The following is a 22,701-nucleotide window of genomic DNA, read 5'->3' as shown; positions in this document are numbered from 1 at the left end:
TATTGCTGCTATGACAAAGTATTAATACCAAACAAGAGGAATTCAATCTCTTAGGGTTCTGGATTTGAGAGTCAGGAATCAGTGTTTCTGGGACAATGGCGATGTATTTGGAGGGCTGGTTTCTTCCTGAGGCTCTGAGGGCAGAATGCCTTTTCTGGCTCCTAGGGGTGTGTTTCTTGTGGTTCTTGTCTTGTGGCCCCTTCATTTTCCCAGCCAGCAGCTCAGCATCTTCAAATCTGTTTGTCATCACACTGCCTTCTCTCTCTGAATGTTGCAGCACTGTTATTTGTAAGAAGTCAAACAGTGGAAACCATCCAAATAGCCATCCACCAGTGAATGGATAAACAAAATGTGGTTTATCCGTAAAACTGAATACTACTCAGCAATGAAAAGAAACGAGTTATAAGGAACAAAGTACTGTTAGATATGATAAATATGGATGGAATCTTCTTTTTCTGAGGCAGCAAGCGGTGTCTTAGTCTTATGGCCGGTGCACCTGCTGGAAGGGAATGGCTGGGACTCCGAAGGATCCTGAAAGAGGAAGTCGGGGGTGAGGCAGCGAGGGGAGGCGGCCCGACAGCGCCCCCTCGGGCTGGGCAGCAGACACCGCCACAGCACCGGCGGCAGGGGCGGGAAAACTCCCGCTCCCAGCGTGCCCCGCGCGCCAGCTCGCGCGCCTGGGGGGCGGGGCCTGCGCGCGCCTGCGCTGTAGCGGGACGCGCTGGCGGGCGCGGCGAGGCGGTCCCTTCGAGTGTGGTAGTTCGCTCCCTGAAGGGAGTGAGGACGGTTAGGTGCAGCCGGCCACTTTCCCGTCCCTGGTAAGTGCGGTGGCTGTGGCGGCGGCGGCGGCAGTGGTCGGGGCTGCTACTTGGGAACGGCTTCCGAGGGCTTTCCGCGGTCCCTCCAGCGGCGTTTCGGCCTCGCGGCCGTCGTCCCTCAGGGGCTGTTGGGCGGCTCCGTGAGGCGTGAGGCGTCGGTTAGGTCCCGCGGGCCGCGGCAGCTGGGGCTTCGGCCGGCCGGTCGGGAGGCTCCTAGAAGGGACGGTGAGGGCGGGGCGAGCCGGCCTCCGAGCGAGGAGGATCTCCCGCGCGCCGGCCACCGTGCAGCCCCGACGGGCGGAATCGGACGGTCCTCGGGCGCCTTTGGGTCCCCAACCCCGGGAAGCCTGACCTCGAGTTTCTGCCTTGTTCCGCTTGTTGTCGAGGCGGCCCGGACCCGCGACTCCCCTCAAGGACTTGAAGTCTGACAGTTGCCGTTGCGTTTTCCTCGCGATTTCCAACGTTCCGCCCGGACGAGGCGGATGACGCAAGAATGTTTTTTTTTCCAACTGAAAGTTAAGGGGTGGTGGCATCCGATCATCCGGCTTCGGATGTGGTCTCTGTCGCATCCTGACGACAGTAGTCACACAAATCACTCTTGAAAACGCCCACAGGCGTGGGCACGCGGGTCCAGACGGTGAGCCGTCGCAGCCTCTCTCCGAAGTTGGTGGCGTTTGCTGCCTTTGAAGACACCGAGGCGGAGCCAGGCTCCAACCCCGCCGCCCCTTCTGACCCGCTAAACCCGAGATTTATTAGCTAGAGCCGGCTCACTATTGCCCTTATAGTCCAGCACGTGTTGCACTGTTGGCAAGGACAGGCTGTCCATCACGCAAGAGTGTGGCGTTTGCCAGAAAAAAAAAAAAAAAACAGCAGGTGTGTGCACTGTTGGCAAGGACGGACTGTCCATCACGCAAGAGTGGCGTTTGCCAGAAAAAAAGAACCACGAGCACCCCACTTGTTGAGGAATAGAGCATTCTAGGTTAAGAGAGTGGGTTGAGGACGTGTATCTAATTTTACTCCCTGAAATCTCACTGAAAGTACAGTAAAGGGATTTTCAAAAAGACACAAACCCACAGAGATGAAGAAAATGGGAAAGAAACAATAGCAGTAAAATACTGGGCTCCAGAAAGCAAGTGTCGTACAATTATATATATATATATATATATATATATATATATATAAGAAACAGAATCTTCAAAATGTGCAGAAACTGGCAGCACGGGACACTTTGGGAGCTGGCAATGAAAGGAATGGTGCTGGGGATGGATGTGCATGGCTCAAATAAAGACCACTTAGGTGAGGTCTGTCTGAGAAGTAATTAGATAGCAAGCTCTCCTTCCCCGTTTCATACTGGTAGGATACTGCTTCTCTCCCACCAGGAGACTGGAGGCTCTTCTCTTGAGAACATAAAATGGGATCTTTGAAGCTGGGGACCCCAGGCACAATTATGAGTCTACATTTATGAAAACAGACAGTGAAGGCTGAAGCCCTTCATCCTCCTCCTCCAGTTTAAATCCCAGAACTTTTTGCAGCCGGTCTAATACCTTTCAGGCTCTGTATGAGAATTCTACACACACATAACATGTAAAGGGAAGGATCTGTACAATAAATTAGTCACAGTGATGGCTTCTTGGAAGGGAAAGAAACTTTGTGGCTGGGGGAAAAATGTGAAGAGACTTCACTATTCAGACATTTTTATTCTTTTAAAATAGTGTACCATGTGCATATATTGCCTATTCAAAAATGAAATGTATTTCTTAAATGCAAATGAATACACCCTTTGACACAGGAATTTATAGATATGTCTACACACATGTATTGCCACTCATTGCAGTATTGCCACTCATTGCAGTATTGCTTTAGCAAAAGATTGGAAGCAGTCTCAATTTTCATTAATAGATGGTTGGTAAAATAAATTTTGTACAACCCTCCTTTGGAATATTTTGTAGTCATAAAAAAACAATGAAATAAGCTCATTGTATAAAAAAGAGTAATCACAAAGATATATGTTGGGGAGGGGGTTCAGAAAAAATATATCACTAGTTTTATAAAAAGATGTATGTATGTATATATGTATATAAAATACCTGAAAGATAAGCAGAATACTGATTGCCTTTGAAGAGGAGATCTGGATGGTAAGGCAAAAGTGGAATTAGGGAGAGACTTTTCACTGTATACTTTTGTACATTTTGAACATGTTATTCAGTGAATAAATTAGTAAATGTTAATAGGAAAAAAATTAATGATCTGATGTTAAGCATATCCTGAACAATAAAAGATCTCTTACACTACGGGAAAGAATACTGTGTAACAACCCTGAAATCTTAGTGGCTCACAGCATTTCATGCCCTTGATTCTTCAGGTAGACATTTCATGGTTCTTCAGTGGTTTAGATGTTGATTGGACTAGGCTGGACTCCAGACTTCAGTTTTGAGTTCAGATCTGCTCCATGTATCTTCATTGTGGAACCCGGGCTGAAAAAGCAAAAATACGTGGAGCGTACTTTTCTTGGGGCTGAAGGTGAGAGTTTAAGAGCCCTTCTGGAAAATTTGCCATGCTTCAGCTCAGAAGTGGCACACTGAAACATCTTTTGGTTAAAGCAAGTCACATAGTCAAGCCCAAAGGCAATAGTGTGGAGATTTACATTCTGTCTAGTGGGAGGTTTCTGCAGTCTCAGAACAAAGGATGTGGATGTCTGCTTCCACTGCAGGGTAGAAGGAAGAGTTGGGACCAGTAAAGACGAAGGAAATGGGTTAATAGAAAGATGCTGTGAAATTAGGTTGAAGATAGTTGGTTGAGAACAAAGATGCTTAGGAAAAATACGTATTTATATGTACCAAGATATAGCATCCTACTTTGATATGAGTTTTCTTACAGAATGCATATTATGGTATCACATTGACTTAGATAACATCTGCCAGCCCCACACCTGGCCGGCCCTATAACCAATTCTGAATGACCATTGGAATGAAAATAATGTAGATGTAAAGATATCAGTTCCTAAAGTAGTTATATATAAATGTCTTTATTTTAGCTACTAAATGTATTCATTCATAGTTCTTGTATCATATCCATGTCTACCAACCTACCTTTCACAATAGAATCTTCTTTTCAGGGAGATGTCCTTTGCTTCTCAGATGTAAGGCACTTAAAGATTGTTATTCAACAGTGAAAATGAGTCATACAGAGGTAATACATATTTTCATATATTCTGCATCTTCAGGGTTCCTTTTTTTTTTTTTTTTGTAGTCATATGGCTCCAGAATAATTTTCTTATTTTCAGCTTGTTCTGTGAGAGACAGTATAGCATTAGTGGTTAGGAGTGAGAACTTTGGAGCAGACTGCCTGAATTTGCATCTTGGCTAGTGGATATATAACCTTGGGCACATGATATAACGTACTGTGCCTCAGTTTTCTCATCTCTAAAATGGAAATTGTAACAGTACTTACCACAGAATTCTTAGAAAGTTTAAATGAATTAATACATAAAGAGCAGTTATGATAGTACCTGACACAATAAGTACTTAAATATAAATTATTATTAATATTGCTTTTTATTTTGAGGCTGTGATTTGAATCATTTGTATTACAGAACAAACCTATATAGTTATTCATTTGTCTAAATAGTCAGGGAAGTTAATTTTTGATCCCTTTATTCTCTTGAATTCCAGGTAAAGTTAAAAGTACCTTTTGGAAATAAATTGCTAGATGCTGTTTGTTTGGTACCTAACAAGAGCTTAACATATGGAGTCATTCTTACACATGGAGCATCAGGAGATATGAATCTCCCTCATTTGACATCACTGGCATCCCATCTTGCCTCTCATGGGTTTTTTTGCCTGAGATTTACCTGTAAAGGCCTTAATATTGTACATAGAATTAAGGCATATAAATCAGTTTTGGTAAGAAAATTTCTTTATATTTACTTACAATAATTCTATTTTTTAAATGCACAGTAAATTGACAAATTTTATTAGTCATTTGGTTTAATTTTAAAAACCCTAATGAATATTGTTAGAAACTCAACAGTGTGTGAAGGCTGGGTAGTGGTCAGATTGCTCTTTTTTGCCATCAGTTTCTATAGGGATGAGTGCTCACATCATAGATGTTTCTCCATGATACTGCCAAGGCATCTACTTATGATGTAATTTCCTTCTTGGAATTATATAACTTAAGCATATACAGTTCTAGACAGTTAGCCTCATATGCTGTGAGTGTACAAATAGCATGATTTCCATGTTGGAAACTAAAATCCCTGGATGAAAACCGAAATTTCTTTTAATCCAAATTACTTCAAGCGTGCTAAGTTTTTCAGAGCTTTAAGTCAGATGTTAGTTGTAGCATTATCAGATTTTGCCTTAGTTGGAAGCTTTTAACTGGCTCTTTTTTTCCCCTCCAAATTTTTTTCTTTAAAAATGTTTTAGTACTTGAATATTTTAGACAGTGTTTTTTTTCACATATTTGCGTGTATTACCCAATATATGACTTGATAGTGAAGGCATGACCAGAAGAGCAAAGAACTGGTTACCTCTTCAAGTAAAATCCCTTAAAATTTTGTGGTTGTCTTTGTAAAAGTTTTATACACTGTAGTAATGATGAGAAATATGTGTTGGTTTTTCCAGTGGAATATAGGAGAAGAATTGATGGTTTTTTGGTTGATTTTTCTAGAATTACCTAAAGACCTCAGAATACAAACTTGCAGGTGTTTTCCTTGGAGGTAAGTTGCAATACTTGTGAATACTTGTTTTAAAATCTACTCACATTAATACAGGAATAGGTAATAAAGAATTAAAATTAATGACAGGAATAGAGTTAAGGATTTTTTGTTTTGTTTTGGTAAGTCACGTCCAGGTATAATAACATCAAGGTACTTTAATATTTAAATCGATTTTAAGCCATATACATATGTATTATAACCCAAAGACGTCTCCTTTTATTATATTCTTGAATCATCCTCTGAACTGATCCCTTCACAAGGTTTGTCTTTACCTCTTTAAGTATTCTTTCAGTAAATAATTATTCTTTTTTTTTAGATTTGATTTAGGATCAGTTTTTAGCTCTTCACGAGTCTGTGGGTATTGAGGCTTGTTAATTGCCACCTTCTGTTAAGTATAGATAAGTAATATGATGGATGCATAGTAAATTAAATCTGCCATTATCATCACTACTACTTTATGTGAATGTCTGTATTTCAAACTGAACTTGATTTTAATTGATTTTAGGTCGTTCAATGGGCTCAAGAGCAGCTGCTTCTGTACTGTGTCATATTGAGCCTGATGATGCTGATGATTTTGTTCGAGGTCTCATTTGTATTTCCTATCCACTGCACCATCCAAAACAGCAGCATAAACTTAGAGATGAAGATCTCTTTCGTATAAAAGATCCTGTACTGTTTGTGTCAGGCTCAGCAGATGAAATGTGTGAAAAGGTGATTATGACTTGCTGTTTGTGTGAATGAAAGAGAATGAAAGAAACATCTTGGGAACAAGATGCTACCTGCAACATTCAGTGTCTTTAAAAAGATGCTGATTTTACTATGCTCCTTTTATGTCTTTGGTACCCTGTTACTGAGGGGAATCTAAAAACTATGAGCATACTGACAATATTCAACCCCTTGTAATTAGGTGATAAATGAATTAACTCTTACTTAGCAAATGAAGGATTAATATCTGAATCTTGTGAATTTGGGATTACTAGACTGTATATTTGTTTTATCATTTCAACATTTAATCACATTCTTCAAATTTGTTATAAAATTGACCCTTGAAGAAAAGTAACTTGTACATATTACTAAATTTTAGTGTCTTTCCCAGAATATATAATTTTCTTGGGAAAAATATTTTTTAGAAGAATTTTTTGACTTGTCAAGAATGAATGCTTGATCTGTTCTGTGGTGTTGCTATATGTAAGAAGTCTGTATTGTCACTTGCACAATCCATTGCCTCAGAAGTTATCTTTAGAGTAGGTTTTAATATTTAGTGAATGGATGCCAAGTATAGGTGGGGTAGGAGAGAGTAAATCTTTATGAAACACCAATAGGGTATTAGTCTAGTATCATCTTCTTTTTTCCTTTTAGAACTTGTTGGAGAAAGTGGCACAGAAAATGCAAGCTCCTCATAAAATACACTGGATTGAGAAGGCAAATCATTCCATGGCAGTGAAAGGACGATCAACAAATGATGTTTTCAAAGAAATAAATACACAGATTTTGTTTTGGATCCAGGAAATCACTGAAACGGACAAGAAATAATTGTCTATAAGTTAAAGGCTATGTTATTTTGAATACAAGTACAGTTAATTTGTTAAAGAAGAGCATACTTCTCAGCATTATGAGATATATTTCAGACTAATTTAATGTCCTTTCATGTTACCCCGTTTTTAAAACACATTTTAATAGTGAAATTAATGTTCTTTATAAAATGTCTCTTGAGAGTACTGTCATAGTTGTATAAAGATGATGTACAAATATTGAAGGTGGTCTAAATATAATTTATTTTCTTTAATAAGTTTTGAAAAATTAAACGTTGAATTTTGTTACAACAGAACTTTTGTCTCATTGCTGTGCAACTCAAACAGTGCTCTTAATTGTGCAGAGCAGTGTCATCTTTATGAAGGAAGAACAATGCTTTAGTAAATTTAGTCAGTTTTATAGAATGTATACATCTAAGTCACCTAATGTTTTATTAAATCTCAAGGGATAGATGAAGATACATTTTCATATATGGGGACTCTGAACATTGTTTTTAGAATAAAGTAACAACTTTTATTGAATAAATGCTTACTGAAGGTCTGTTACAGGCAAAGCTTCATTAGGTTTACAACAGTGATTAAACGTGGAGTTTAATATAGTAGAGGAAGCTCTCTGATTAAGGAGAGAATGAAATGAGTAAATAGTGGAACTAATATCTGTGTTGTATCTAGACAGAGTTAGGGCTCTTAATTTTGCTTTGAGAAGTGCAGGTATCACTTGGACTAGACTTCAGGGTATTGAGTTAGATATGAAAAACTTAGTTTCTATATTTCCTGTAAAGAATGCAAAAAATGTGATGAGGCTGATGATATATAGTATAAGTTTGTAGTGAGCAGTGGTTCTCTACAGTAGGAAATTAACTCCCTGAGTACCCTACTGACCTCAGGTTAGGCCGTTCCGACAGCCAGGGCAGCCTAGGAAGCTTTCAGAGTTTTCAGGTCCCTTGTTTCTCCTGCCCTGATGAAGTCAATGGATTTTAATTTTTCTAAATAGTGCATAAAGAACAAAAATCTAGATAACTAATGTGTATATTAGATATAATGTGAATATTAGAATCAAATGTACTATTACAAAATCAAAATTTCCATGTCACTCAGTGTATAATAGTTATTTTTTGACTGAATTTCTTGAATGATGCCTTAATTTTTAAAAATAGTGTATAATTAATACTTAACTTTTAAAACAAGACTGATCAAAATATTAGCATAAAAAATACTTAACCAGAGCTAACAAATATAATAATGATCTATTACATGTAAATCAATTGGCAAATAATATAAACCAGGGAAAATACAAAGGAAAACTTACTAGAATGCAGACTACAGTATAAAAGTACAATGAAGAAATAGATTTGAAAGGTTACTAACCAGGCTTTGTAGTCATAATATTCAAGTTTCACACTAAACTATAGGCATAATATGGATGACCATTCAAAGATACTACTGCAAATATAAGGATAACGTAGAAGTTCATTTAAAGTTGGTTTTTCCCTGACCTGAGTTGGGCTTCCCAGGTGGTTCAGCAGTAAAGAATTCACCTGCCAGTGCAGGAGATGCATGTTCGATCCCTGGGTTGGGAAGATCCCCTGGAGAAGGAAATGTCAACCCACTCCAGTATTCTTGCCTGGAGAATCCCATGGACAGAGGAGCCTGGTGGATTATGGTCCATAGGGTCGCAATGAGTCAGACATGACAGCACAACTCAGCTTTCCCTGAGTTACCCATAAGAAACTACTGATTGATGAAATAGCTTGTCATTGGAGAACTGTGTACCAAGCCATGGGTGGGGATCACATAACTGCATTTTTGGTTGTCATGACTGGGGTGGAGTGCTCCTGGCACCTCACAAGAAAGGGATTCTATCTACTAGCATCCTGCCATACACAGGACAACCAACCACTACAAAGAAGTTCCTGGTCCAAAATGTCAGTAATTCCTAAGTTGAGAACCTTGTCCTTGACAAACCAGCTTTGAGATTTATCTTTAAGTCCTTTCTCCTTCACGTCAGCTTTTCTACACCACCCCTGAATCCATTTGCTTTCCTTTTAGTTACCAAATCCTATGTTTTCAGTATCAAAGTCTGATTCTACCCCCATTTTGTTTACACTGCCTGGTTTACAAGCCAGGCCCTCATCAATTCACATCTGTATAGTTACAGCAGCCTAATTCATTTTACTATTGTCTCCTTGTACCAGTAAACCATTTGACACCTTTAACTCAGAAACTTGGTGGATCTCCAAAGGTGATTGTTAAGGTTAAAGACCTTAGTTCAAGGTCCTCCACAATAGGCTGTACCAACATTTTAACCTTATTTTCTTCCCCCCATACTCTCAACCTATACGTAGTATTCCAGCTAAATTCACTGCACAAAGTTTTGGAACAAAGTCTTTCTGCCTTTTCTTCCTGAAACTTTTGTTAGTCTTTGTCTGCTACCAATCATTCTCATCCTTTAAGGCCCTTAAGTTCTCTTTACCACTTCACAGCTTTTCTTGAATTACCCCAACCAAATATCTCCTTGAAAGCCACATATCTTCTCTCAAGAAGTAATGCTCAAAATTCTCCAAGCAAGGCTTCAACAGTACATGAACCGTGAACTTCCAGATGTTCAAACTGGATTTAGAAAAGGCAGAGGAACCAGAGATCAAATTGCCAACACCTATTGGATAATTGAAAAAGCAAGAGAGTTCCAGAAAAACATCTGCTTTATTGACTACACCAAAGCCTTTGTGTGGATCACAAAAAACTGTGGAAAAATCTTAAAGAGACGGGAATACCAGATGACCTGATCGGCCTCCTGAAAAGTCTGTATACAGGGCAAGAAGCAACAGTTAAAACCGGAAATGGAACAACAGACTGGTTCCAAACGGGGAAAGGAGTATGTCAAGGCTGTATATTGTCACCCTGTTTAGTTAGCTTATATGCAGAGTACATCATGCAAAATTCTGGGCTGGATGAAGCACAAGCTGGAATCAAGATTGCTGGGAGAAATATTAATAACCTCTGATATACAGATGACACCACCCTTAAAGCAGAAAGTGAAGAACTAAAGAGCCTCTTGCTGAAAGTGAAAGAGGAGAGGAAAAAAGTTGGCTTAAAACTCAACATTCAGAAAATTAAGATCATGGCATCTGGTCCAATCACTTCATGGCAAATAGATGGGGAAACAATGGAAACAGTGGCAGACTTTATTTTGGGGGCTCCAAAATCACTGCAGATGGTGACTGCAGCCATGAAATTAAAAAATGCTTGCTCCTTGGAAGAAAAGCTGTGATCAACCTAGAGAGCATATTAAAAAGCAGAGACATTACTTTGCCAACAAAGTCTGTCTAGTCAAAGCTATGGTTTTTCCAATAGTCATGTATGGATGTGAGAATTGGACTATAAAGAAAGCTGAGTGCTGAAGAATTGATGCTTTTGAACTGTGTTGTTGGAGAAGACTCTTGAGAGTCCCTTGGACTCCCAGGAGATCCAACCAGTCAATCCTAAAGGAAATCAGTCCTGAATATTCATTGGAAGGACTGATGCTGAAGCTGAAACTCCAATACTTCGGCCACCTGATGCGAAGAACCGACTCACTGGAAAAGACCCTGATGCTGGGAAAGGTTGAAGGCAGGAGGAGAAGGGGATGACAGAGGATGAGATGGTTGGATGGCATCACCGACTCAATGGACATGGTTTGGGTGGACTCCGGGAGTTGGTGATGGACACAAAGAGTCAGACATGACTGAGCAACTGAACTGAACTGAACTGAACAACAAAGCCCTGGAAGCAGAGACTCTTCTTTACCTCTATGCAAACTTAAGCATTAATAGGAGTGGTAGATATTAGCGGTATACTAATTAATGGGTTCAGTGTCATCACTTAAAAGATCTTAGGAACGAACTAGAGAGTTTCTTCATGTTAAAATGTTGAATCCCCTTTAAGGTAGTAAACATTAAATGAATTTAATTTCTCTTGCCATTGGTCAAAAGAATGAGTATTTCATTAGCTGCATTAAATATGGAAAAACCCAGCAGAATAAAATCACCGTTTGTATATATGGAAGGGGAGTCAGAGAGGAGGGTGTATTTTACCCTAGAAATGCCTAGAGGAATTGTTTGTTCTAGAACTAAGGAATTCCTATACCATGCATCCCAGTGAGACATACTTTGCAAAGACAAACCCCAAGATCACAGTTAAACCTAAATTAAGATCCTAAGCTTCTAGGATGTGTCATTGATCTCCTCTCTAATACTCTAGGTAGTAAGAACTCAAGAAATCTTTCTTGCTCTCAAAGTTATGCATCAGAGAAGGCCTGAACAATTAACTCTGGTGTAAAGAACTCTACTTCTTTCTTCAGCCTACCTTGAACAAATGAAGACAACGGAAGTATTAATTCAGTACATCTTCCAAAGGAAAGTGCTCTAAATCCAAGGTAGTGTTAATATTTTCACTAACAGTCCAGATTGTTTTGTATACTTACAACTCTTAAGACTTTGGTTCTGCCCCACCCTAATTCTGACATCAGCAAGCATCACAGGTAGCTGTTCCTTGGTATCACCAGAAATAGAGTAAAGAGGAAATTCACCAGGAGACCATTCCAGAACCCACCAAATCTAACTTTGGTTTTCAACATTGCAGTAGATTATTGAAGAGGAACATTGCTGACAGTCACCTCTAACAAAAAGAAATATAAAATGAGGTGTTCTATTTTAAGAAAACATCAGGCTGGCCCCCAAGAGACAAGCTGTTATCTGTCCTGCAGAGTGACAATGAAACATACCAAAAAATTATTTGGTATTTATCTGAAGTTCAAATTAAACTGCAGCATCTAGTTTGTGTGTGTGTGTGTGTGTTAATGCTAAATCTTGCCACCCTACATTCATGTTTTCTTGATAACAAGTATAAAATACACTTCCTGGTTGTAAAAGAAAATGGTTTGGTCCAATTCAAATTTGTTCTACATTTTTAAAAATTACAGTATAGTTATAACCCAACTGTGCTAAGGAATTATTTATAGAATTATGGGGGGGGGTGTGAAATTAATGGAGGATTATTTTTTTTATTAAAAACAACTACAGATAGCATCATACATGTCTCACCAGTGAACTTTGATTATTGCTCAAGTAAGTTGATATGAGCTCAGTTAAATACCCACTATGACACGTACCTCACTTAGACCCAGAGCAGTCACTACTATACTTAACAAGGCACTGGGCAGCACTGGGCATTTTTTCCTGGCAGAACATTGCACATGGTTATGAGATGGGCATACCACCTTGTTGTGTTTTGGGGCATCCAGAATCAAGGGCCTTGGAATGAAGAGATCCATCTATTTCATATATTACATAACAATGTCAAAGCGATTTTATTTCTTTAAAAAAGTGGTGCAAGGTGGATTGGGAAATGATACATTTTTGACATTATGGGAACTTCTAGAGTCCTGGACTTCTCAAAATAATTGGATGGCAATCTTCTTTATAATTTTCCTGGGAATTATTTTTGAGATCATACTCTTAAAGATTTGTATGTCCTTTCAGAAGAAGCCTGCACTTCCTTCAGAAAAGGATAAGTCAGATGTCCACAAGGTAAGAAAAAAATGCTTGATTTCCTTTTCCAAGATTTTTCAAAATAACTCAGAAGAATAACTTATAAAATTGTGTAACTTTGATATTTGGATTACTCTAACTGGGGTCGCAAAGAGTTGGACACGACTGAGCGACTGAACCGAATTGAACATTTTATTGTCTCCCTTGACAGAAAGAAGACAATGGAAGTTGCCTGACAAGCATGAAATTTGGTAAGTATCCTACAATTTTATCAGCTCAGTTCAAGTTCAGTTCAATACAATTTCATATTTTAATATAAAACTTGTTCAGTCTGAACTTCTCCCACTGATACTCTGACTTTTTTTTATTCCTATTTCTCCCTAGATCATTGGTCAGCTATTTCATCCTCAGAAGCAAGGTAAATGATACATTTTGAAATTAGATGAAATGGATTGGTTTTGTTCTATTCAAAATTACATCTGAATTACAGAAAAAAGTTTTCCCATTTGTATAGAATACAACAGCAGTCCAACATCATAATTCAGTCTAACTTTGATTTTTATTTTTTAAATTGATTTTTATTGGAGTATAGTTGCTTTATAAAGTTATGTTAGTTTCTACTGTACAGCAAAGTGAATGAGTTATATATATACACACACACATCCCCTCTTTTTGGATTTCTTTCCCCTTTAGGTCACCACTGAGCACTGAGTAGCGTTCCCTGTGCTCTACACGAGGTTCTCTTTAGTTATCTATTTTATACATAGCAGTGTATATAGGTCAGTCCCAATCTCCCAGTTCATCCCACCCCATCTTTCCCCCTTGGTATCCATACATTTGTTCTCTACATCTGTGCCTCCATTTTGTGAGTAAGTTCATCTGTATCATTTTTCTAGATTCCACATATAAGTGATATATTCAGTATTTGTTTTTTTCTTTTTAACTCACTTCACTCTGTATGGCAGTCTCTAGGTCCATCTACATCTCTGCAAATGTCACAATTTCATTCCTTTTAATGATTAATATTCCATTGTATACATGTACCACATCTTCTTGATCCATTCCTGTGTTGATGGACATTTAGATTGCTTCCATTTTATGGCTATTGTACACAGTGCTGCAGTGAACACTGGGGTTCATGTATCTTTTTGAATTATGGTATTCTCTGGGTATATGCCCAGGAGTGGGATTGGTGGGTCATATGGTAGTTCTGTTTTTTAACTTTGATTTTTAAATGGTTGCTCTATTCCAAACTGTATTAATGGTTTTTTATATATTGTTGAAATTATCCTTCCAGGTAGGTAGTATCATTACTGTTTTTTTAAAATTTGTTTCAGAGTATGTACAAATACATGTTTGTATATAATGTATATATTAGGGCTTCCCTGGTGGCTCAGATGGTAATGCATCCACCTGTAATGCAGGAGACCCAGGTTTGATCCCTGGGTTGGGAATCTGGAGAAGGAAATGGCTACCCACTCCAGTATTCTTACCTGGAGAATTCCATGGACAGAGGAACCTGGTGGGTTACAGTCCAGGGTTGCAAAGAGTTAGACATGACTGAAGTGACCAAGCACGCACATAGTTGCTTTATAATGTTGTGTCAGTTTCGCTGTACAGCAGAGTGAATCAGTGTATCATACACATACATATGTCCCCTCTCCTTTGGATTTCCTTCCCATTTAGGTCACTGCAGAGCATCATTCCTGTTTTTACAGATGAGGAAAATAAAGCTTAGAGGTTAAGTGGCTTGCTTCTTTCTCTACCCCAACCTCTCTCTCCAGTACAAAGAAGTAATAATGACAAGTTATAATTCAACTGAAAAAATATTTATTTAGCACCTACTGTGAACCCAGCAGACCCTGAGCTAGGTTCTTCAAGAGTGCCATGAAAGGAGTTTATACAATCAGAATTCATCCCACATCCTGAGGATACATGAGTGCTTAGAGATTAAATACTGACATTGCTACTCTTGGTGCTATCAACATCTTAATTGTTTTCATCAAAATCCATTCAGTAATCATTAGATATCCCTATACAATGGACCTTGTATTTTACACTGGTATTCAAATAATAAGCCCTGGAGGAGGTAGTGACCACCCACTCCAGTATTCTTTCTGGGAAAACCCCATGGACAGAGGAGCCTGGCAGGCTATGATAGGTGCTAAATAAATATTTTTCAACTGAATTATCAGACCTGGTGATTATTACTTCTTCATTTGTATTGAAGAGAGAGGTCATGGTAGGTAAACAATCCACTTAACCTTTAAGCTTTATTTTCCTCATTTGTCTGTGGGGTCACAGAGAGTTGGTCATGACTGAGTGACTGAGCATGCATGCACAAATAATAAGATAGTATCTCTTCTCAAGAAGCTTATATTCTTGGGGAGGAGACATATTCATAAAGGATGATTTTGTTTGTTTTGTTTTTGTTTTAATTGGAGACTAATTACTTTACAATATTGTAGTGGTTTCTGCCATACACTGACATGAATCAGCCATGAGTATACATCTGTTCCCCATCCTGAACCCCTCTCCCATCTCCCTCCCCATCCCATCCCTCAGGGTCATCCCAGTGCACCAGCCCTGAGCACCCTGTCTCATGCATTGAACCTGGACTGGCGATCTGTTTCACATATGATAATATACATGTTTCAATACTATTCTCTCAAGTCATCCCACCCTCGCCTTCTCCCATAGAGTCCAAAAGACTGCTCTATACATCTGTGTCTCTTTTGCTGTCTCGCATATAGGGTCATCATTACCATCTTTCTAAATTCCATATATATACATTAGTATACTGTATTGGTGTTTTTCTTTCTGACTTACTTCACTCTGTATAGTAGGCTCCAGTTTCATCCACCTCATTAGAACTGATTCAAATGTATTCTTTTTCATGGCTGAGTAATATTCCATTGTGCATATGTACTATAGCTTTCTTATCCATTCATCTGCTGATGGACATCTATGTTGCTTCCATGTCCTGGCTATTATAAACAGTGCTGTAATGAACTTTGGGGTACACGTGTCTCTTTCAGTTCTGATTTCCTTGGTGTGTAGGCCCAGCAGCGGGATTGCTGGGTCATATGGCAGTTCTATTTCTAGTTTTTAAAGGAATCTCCACACTGTTCTCCATAGTGGCCGTACTAGTTTGCATTCCCACCAACAGTATAAAAGGGTTCCCTTTTTTCCACACCCTCTCCAGCATTTATTGTTTGTAGACTTTTGGATAGCAGCCATTCTGACTGGTGTGAGATGGTACCTCATTGTGGTCTTGATTTACATTTCTCTGATAATGAGTGATGTTGAGCATCTTTTCATGTGTTTGTTAGCCATCTGTATGTCTTCTTTGGAGAAATGTCTATTTAGTTCTTTGGCCCATTTTTTGATTGGGTAATTTACTTTTCTGGAATTGAGCTGCAGGAGCTGCTCTTATAGTTTTGAGATTAATTCTTGTCAGTTTCTTTGTTTGCTATTATTTTCTCCCATTCTGAAGGCTGTCTTTTCACCTTGCTTATAGTTTCCTTCTTTGTGCCGAAGTTTTTAAGTTTAATTAGGTCCCATTTTTTTATTTTTGCTTTATTTCCATTACTCTGGGAGGTGGGTCATAGAGGATCCTGCTATTATTTATGTCAGAGGGTGTTTTGCCTATGTTTTCCTCTAGGAGTTTCTAAGTCTTACACTTAGACCTTTGATCCATCTTGAGTTTATTTTTGTATATGGTGTTAGAAAGTATTCTAGTTTCATTCTTTTACAAGTGATTGGCCAGTTTTCCCAGCACCACTTGTTAAAGAGATTGTCTTTTCTCCATTGTACATTATTGCCTCCTTTGTCAAAGATAAGGTATCCATAGGTGTGTGGATTTATCTCTGGGCTTTCTATTTTGTTCCTTTGATCTATATTTCTGTCTTTGTGCTGGTACCGTACTGTCTTGATGACTGTAGCTTTGTAGTAGAGCCTGAAGTCAGGCAGGTTGATTCTTCCATTCCCATTCTTCTTTCTCAAGATTGCTTTGGCTATTCGAGGTTTTTTGTATTTCCATACAAATTGTGAAATTAGTTGTTCTAGTTCTGTGAAAAATACCATTGGTAGCTTGATAGGGATTGCATTGAATCTATAGATTGCTTTGGATAGTATACTCATTTTCACTATATTGATTCTTCCAATCCATGAACGTGGTATATTTCTCCATCTATTTGTGTCATCTTTGATTTCTTTCATTAATATTTTATAGTTTTCTATATATACGTCTTTTGTTTCTTTAGGTAGATTTATTCCTAAGTATTTTATTCTTTTAGTTGCGATGGTGAATGGAATTGTTTCCTTAATTTCTCTTTCTGTTTTCTCATTGTTAGTGTATAGGAATGCAAGGGATTTCTGTGTGTTAATTTTATATCCTGCAACTTTACTATGTTCATTGATTAGCTCTAGTAATTTTCTGGTGGAGTCTTTAGGGTTTTCTATGTAGAGGATCATGTCATCTGCAAACAGTGAGAGTTTTACTTATTCTTTTCCAACCTGGATTCCTTTTATTTTTCTTCTCTGGTTGCTGTGGCTAAAACTTCCAAAACTATGTTGAATAATAGTGGTGAGAGTGGGCACCCTTGTCTTGTTCCTGACTTTAGAGGAAATGCTTTCAATTTTTTACCATTGAGGATAATGTTAGCTGTGGGTTTTATTATTATAAATATAATTTATAAATTATTATTTATAATAATTTTATTATATTTATTATTTTTTTATTATATAGCTTTTATTATGTTGAAGTGTGTTCCTTCTATGCCTGCTTTCTGGAGGGTTTTTTATCATAAATGGATGTTGAATTTTGTCAAAGACTTTCTTTGCATCTGTTGAGATAATCACATGGTTTTTATCTTTCAGTTTGTTAATGTGGTGTATTACATTGATTGATTTGTGGATATTGAAGAATCCTTGCATCCCTGGGATAAAGCCCACTTGGTCATGATGTATGATCTTTTAACAGGTTGTTGGATTCTGTTTGCTAGGATTTTGTTAAGGATTTTTGCATCTACAGTCATCAGTGATATTGGCCTGTAGTTTTCTTTTTTTGTGGCATCTTTGTCTGGTTTTGGTATTAGGGTGATGGTGGCTTCATAGAATGAGTTTGGCAGTTTACCTTCCTCTGCAATTTTCTGGAAGAGTTTGAGTAGGATAGATGTTAGCTCTTCTCTCAACTTCTGGTAGAATTCAGCTGTGAAGCCATCTGGTCCTGGGCTTTTGTTTGCTGGAAGATTTATGATTACAGTTTCAATTTCTGTGCTTGTGATGGGTCTGTTAAAATTTTTTATTTCTTCCTGGTTCAGTTTTGGAAAGTTATACTTTTCTAAGAATTTTTCCATTTCTTCTAAGTTGTCCATTTTATTGGCATATAGTTGCTGATAGTAGTCTCTTATGATCCTTTATATTTCTGTGTTGTCTGTTGTGATTTCTCCATTTTCATTTCTAATTTTGATTTGATTCTTCTCCCTTTGATTCTTGATGAGTCTGGCTAATGGTTTGTCTATTTTATTTATCTTCTTAAAGAAGATAAATAGCTTTTTTTAAACAAAGCTTTTAGCTTTGTTGATTTTTGCTATGGTCTCTTTTCTTTTGCATTTATTTCTGCCCTAATTTTTATGATTTCTTTCCTTCTATTAACCCTGGGGTTCTTCATTTCTTCCTTTTCTGGTTGCTGTAGGTGTAGAGTTAGGTTATTTATTTGACTTTTTTTCTTGTTTCTTGAGGTAAGCTTGTATTGCTATGAACCTTCCCCTTAGCACTGCTTTTACTGAGTCCCATAGGTTTTGGGTTGTTGTGTTTTCATTTTCATTCGTTTCTATACATAAAAGGATGATTTCTTGCAGTATAGTAACACAATAATCGGAAATCTAGGAGAACATTTTAGGAGACACCTACACCAGCTTAGGGGGTGTTGAGAATGGCTTCATGGAGAAGCTTATACTGGAGCTGAACTTTAAAAGGTAAGTGGAAATTAGTCAGAAAAAGACACTGGTTGGGAGAATAAAGAAGGCCTTATAGGCCATGAACAGAGGCAAGGAAATAAGAAACTGCAGGGTATGTACAACAACTTATGATTATTTCAGGGTTGCTGGAATGGTGAGGATGGGCCAGGAGTCGAAAAAACAGGCAGGAGTCAGATCATAAAGGACTTTCTCTCATTGTTGTTCAGGCGCTCAGTCATGACCAACTCTGCAACCCCATAGACTATAGCACACCAGGGTTCCCTGTCCTTCACCATCTCCTGGAGTTTGCTCAAACTCATGTCCATTGAGTCAGTGATGCCATCCAACCATCTCATCCTCTGTCTTCCACTTTTCCTCCTGCCCTCAATCTGTACCAGCATCAGGGTCTTTTCCAATGAGTCAGCCCTTCGATCAGGTGGCCAAAGTATTGAAGCTTCAGCATCAGTTCTTCCAATGAATATTCAGGGTTGATTTCCTTTAGGATTCACTGGTTTCATCACCTTGCTGTCAAGGGACTCTCAGGAGTCTTCTCCAACACCACAGTTTGTAAACCTCAATTCTTTGGTGCTCAGCCTTCTTTATAGTCCAACTCTTACATCTGTATATGACTACTGGAAAGACCATAGCTTTGACTATACAAACTCTGTATGCCATGTGAAAAGCTTGGAGTTTATTCTGTAGGTAGTGAGGAACCACTGAAGGTGGTTGAGCGTAGGAGTAACAGTTTTGTGTTTCAGCTGAATCACTAGTAGCTGTGTGGAGTACAAACCTGAAGATTACTTGACTTCAGTCTAATTTCTTTTGGTTGTCAGGTGTAAAGGGGCTTTATTCATGTAATGTGGTTGTTCTATTTGTATTTATTTATAAATATTTATTTGTTTTTGGGTGTGTTGGGTCTTAGTCCTCACTGTGGTGCACAGGTTTCTCTAGTTGTGGTACGTGGGCTTACTTGCCCCACAGCATGTGGGATCTTAGTTCCCCAGCCAGGGATTGAACCCATGTCCTCTGCACTGGAAGGTGGATTCTTAACCACTGGCCCACCAGGGGAGCCCCTCCCTCTGCCTTTCTTGGTGTTGGTTTTACCTTGAGGTAAATAGAAAGATTGCCACCAAGAGTTTCCAAATCAGACCAGCAGTTTCCAGAGGATTTAAGAGGCCAATTCTTTCTATGTCTTTCTTAGGAACAAGGCAACTTTTCCCCAAAGTTGTTAAATGTCTTTGTCTTATACTGGGATTAGTTCATACCCACTCCTTATTCAATTACTTGGAAATGAGATTACTATATTAGATTTAGCATAAACCCTTGAGGTAGAATGGATGTTGAAGAGTACGCATCCATGATTATTACTCCAAGCTATAATTTTGCTTTAGTTGTAAGGACAGATGGTGGTATGCCGGGGTCCTGCCCCGGCTGATCCAGGGTATTCGAAGAAAAGACGGCATAGGCGAGGATCAGGATACAATAGCTTCAATTAGATATTAATTAAAGATATGAAGAGTAATAGAATAAGGATAGCTCAGTAGGAAAATTCAGTGGAGAAAAGAGGCTGAGTAGCTTGGTTTACGCGGGAGACCAATAAAACTTCAAGACAAGAAGTTTGCACCACTTACGTAGGCCACAGGCGTCCTTCCATTCTCCCGAAGGAGAGGAGACACTGAGGCCTCCCCGGTCGGATCTTAGAAGCCCAGGCATAATTAGTAAGCATGGTGGGTTCCGCGCTCCAGATGGAGACTCAGCCAGAGTGAGAGAGAGAGAGAGACATGGGGAGACCAGTATTTCGAGAAACTGATCCCAATTCTTTGTTTTCCATGGTCTACTTTTATACACTGAGATGTTATGCAAAAGTCACGCGGGGTCAGCAGTCCTGACTTTTATCAAAGTCAGGTGCTTCATACAAATGTATACAGAGGTCTTAGGGATGTTACATCATCTTCTGGCCAGGGGGGCCTGCTGACAATTTATGACCCTCTCCTTGTGACAACAGTCAGTCAACCAGGACACTTATTTCTCCAGGGGTGATTATTCTTAAAACAGACACCACCCAAATAAAGTTACATTCCTATAGGGTGACGGTGTAGTGGGTTTTAGTTAAGGAAAGAATTTACTTAGCCTAAGGTCTAACGTGATTAATATCAAAGGTTAATACTTATTTCTTCTATATATTCATTAATGTGTGTAAGGGCAGGGGATGTGGAGACGTAGCAACAAACATTGGCTCAACAAATGAAAAACCCTTCACCAATACAATTTCTAATCAGCCCACTATACTTATAGTTTTCTAACTTCTCTAAAGAACCTGTTTTTAGAGGGTTTAAAGCATCTCGTGCCTCTCACGGTTGGGAGGCTGTGAGCAGTCACATGTGGCCGGACGAGCCTGTCAGGCAGGCTAGAGAACCTTCAGAGGAGTTTGTAGGTGAAAACACTCTTATCACGCCCAGGAATTATTATTAACTGGAGCTCTAGGTTAACTCCTTCTCCGAAAGAGGTCGTGGGGGACAGCCCCCCATAAAGTCAGAGGTGTAGGTAAGAGCACAAAGTAGTAAAGTAGGCAGGCTCTGGTTATGGGGGTAGACGCTCGAGGATTTCCAGGGGGACTCCTGAGGCTCGATCCCGCCTTTGCGTATGTCGAGCCTCCTTCCTCATGACCTTTGCCATGGGTGGAGTACCTCACTCTGGCCCCCAACAGTGGTACCAAAGGTGACCTGATACTAAAGATGATGGGTAGGTGTATCAGTCAGGGTTCAGCAGAGAAATGCAAAAAAGAGAGAGAGAGATAAAATGAGTTTTATAGGAATTGGCTTGCATGGTTATAGAGGCTGAGAAGTCCCCTGATCTACCAAATAAAAACTGGAGACCTAAAAAAGCAAATGGTATAATTCAGCCCAAGGCAGAAGTCCTGGGGTGGCAGGGAGTTGTCAGTGCTGGATGGTCTCAGAGCCCAAAGACCCAAGAATCAGGAGCTCTGATGTCTGAGGGCGAAGAAGATGGACATCCCAGATCAGTAAGAGTTGGGGAGTTTGCTCTTCCATCTATTTGTTCTATTTGAGCCCTCAGTGGATTGGATGATGCCAGCCAATATGCCCAGGGCATATCTTCTGTATCTTCAGGCTGCTGATTCAAATGTGAATCTCTTCCTGAAGCATCCTCACAGGTGCTCAGAAATAGTGTTTTACCAGCTCTCTGGGCATTCCTCAGCCCAGGCAAGTTGACACACAAAATTGACTACCACACTAGGTAACAAAAATGTGTATACAGCCTGTATATTAGACATTAATAGCTTCTCCTGACAGTAGAGAGAACTTGAAAAGTATTTAATGTATTTTAAACATTCACCTAATAATTTTGTGTTCTCTGTGAAAAAAGGTAAGCAATAGTTCAGTCTAAAATACTCCAAATTCTATTAATAATTAGAAGAATCCAAATCAATGAGATTTTCCTGTATAAGTAAACATGTAGAAAAACTATTTGTGTGATGGGGGTATATATTGATAATTTTATTTATTAGCTTCATGGCTCTGGACTTCCCTGGTGGCTCAGACAGTAAAGCGTCTGTCTACAATGCGGGAGACCCAGGTTCGATCCCTTGGTTGAGAAGATCCCCTGGAGAAGGAAATGGCAATCCACTCTAGGACTATTGCCTGGAAAATCCCATGGACAGAGTAGCCTGGTAGGCTACAGTCCATGGAGTCGCAAAGAGTCAGACACGACTGAGCGGCTTCACTTTCACTTCCACTTTCACGGCTTTATTCATGATGATGAGTTATTTAAAACTAGGGTCATTCTTCCAGTAAAGGACAAGATAATCTGTGTTCCCTGGAAAGACAGCCACCAGAATTTCTGACTTAGCTTATATGAGTTTCAGTTTATGATTTTAGGGTACCTTACCATGACACAAACTTACGATGAAACAGACACGACTTAGCGACTGAACAATAACAACTGTGAAACAAAAGGGCATCAGAATCACCTGGAGAGCTTGTTAAAATTCAGATTTCCAGGCCCCACACCTAGGGCATCTGATTCAGGAAGTCTAGCGTGGGATCTGAGATTTTTCATTTCTGGTCATTTTGCATTTTGCATTTATGATCATTTTGCATTTTTGATCAAAGTGATGCTGATGTT

General features: G+C 39.1%; 2 protein-coding genes across 4 annotated transcripts in view; both read left to right on the top strand.

Moving 5' to 3' along the window:
- The first annotated feature begins 729 nt into the window (after positions 1–729).
- TEX30 (testis expressed 30) lies at positions 730–7,363 on the top strand. Of its 3 annotated transcripts, XM_061435341.1 has the most exons (7): positions 734–818; positions 3,181–3,338; positions 3,934–4,007; positions 4,490–4,720; positions 5,487–5,535; positions 6,041–6,246; positions 6,895–7,363. In XM_061435341.1, the coding sequence occupies exons 2-7, from the start codon at positions 3,212–3,214 to the stop codon at positions 7,066–7,068; spliced, it is 861 nt and encodes a 286-aa protein (XP_061291325.1). In that variant the 5' UTR covers positions 734–818; positions 3,181–3,211; the 3' UTR covers positions 7,069–7,363. The 3 variants fall into 3 exon arrangements, with proteins under 3 accessions (XP_061291326.1, XP_061291325.1, XP_061291327.1); XM_061435342.1 differs by lacking the exon at positions 3,181–3,338 and having other exon boundaries at positions 730–818; XM_061435343.1 differs by lacking the exon at positions 4,490–4,720.
- A 102-nt stretch (positions 7,364–7,465) lies between these two features.
- CCDC168 (coiled-coil domain containing 168) overlaps positions 7,466–22,701 on the top strand; it is a 42,824-nt gene continuing 27,588 nt past the window's right edge. The window contains exons 1-4 of the mRNA XM_061434378.1: positions 7,466–11,481; positions 12,587–12,634; positions 12,807–12,846; positions 12,980–13,013. Coding sequence (XP_061290362.1) covers positions 12,837–12,846; positions 12,980–13,013 — 44 coding nt within the window. The 5' untranslated portion in view covers positions 7,466–11,481; positions 12,587–12,634; positions 12,807–12,836. The remainder of the gene's footprint in view (positions 11,482–12,586; positions 12,635–12,806; positions 12,847–12,979; positions 13,014–22,701) is intronic.

The sequence above is a fragment of the Bos javanicus genome, chromosome 12 (genome assembly GCF_032452875.1).
Source record: "Bos javanicus breed banteng chromosome 12, ARS-OSU_banteng_1.0, whole genome shotgun sequence".
Lineage (NCBI taxonomy): Eukaryota > Metazoa > Chordata > Mammalia > Artiodactyla > Bovidae > Bos > Bos javanicus.
Note: the sequence above shows the minus strand (reverse complement) of the source record. Positions and strands in the feature narration are given on the sequence as shown.

What these genes read in the sequence shown, in the direction of transcription:
- TEX30 (XM_061435341.1), top strand. Translation starts at nt 3,212, where the DNA reads ATGTTGATTGGACTAGGCTGGACTCCAGACTTCAGTTTTGAGTTCAGA. An exon ending in TACTTTTCTTGGGGCTGAAG is followed by an intron (nt 3,339 to 3,933) that starts GTGAGAGTTTAA and finishes TCTTCTTTTCAG; the next exon opens with GGAGATGTCCTTTGCTTCTC. An exon ending in AGGCATATAAATCAGTTTTG is followed by an intron (nt 4,721 to 5,486) that starts GTAAGAAAATTT and finishes TGATTTTTCTAG; the next exon opens with AATTACCTAAAGACCTCAGA.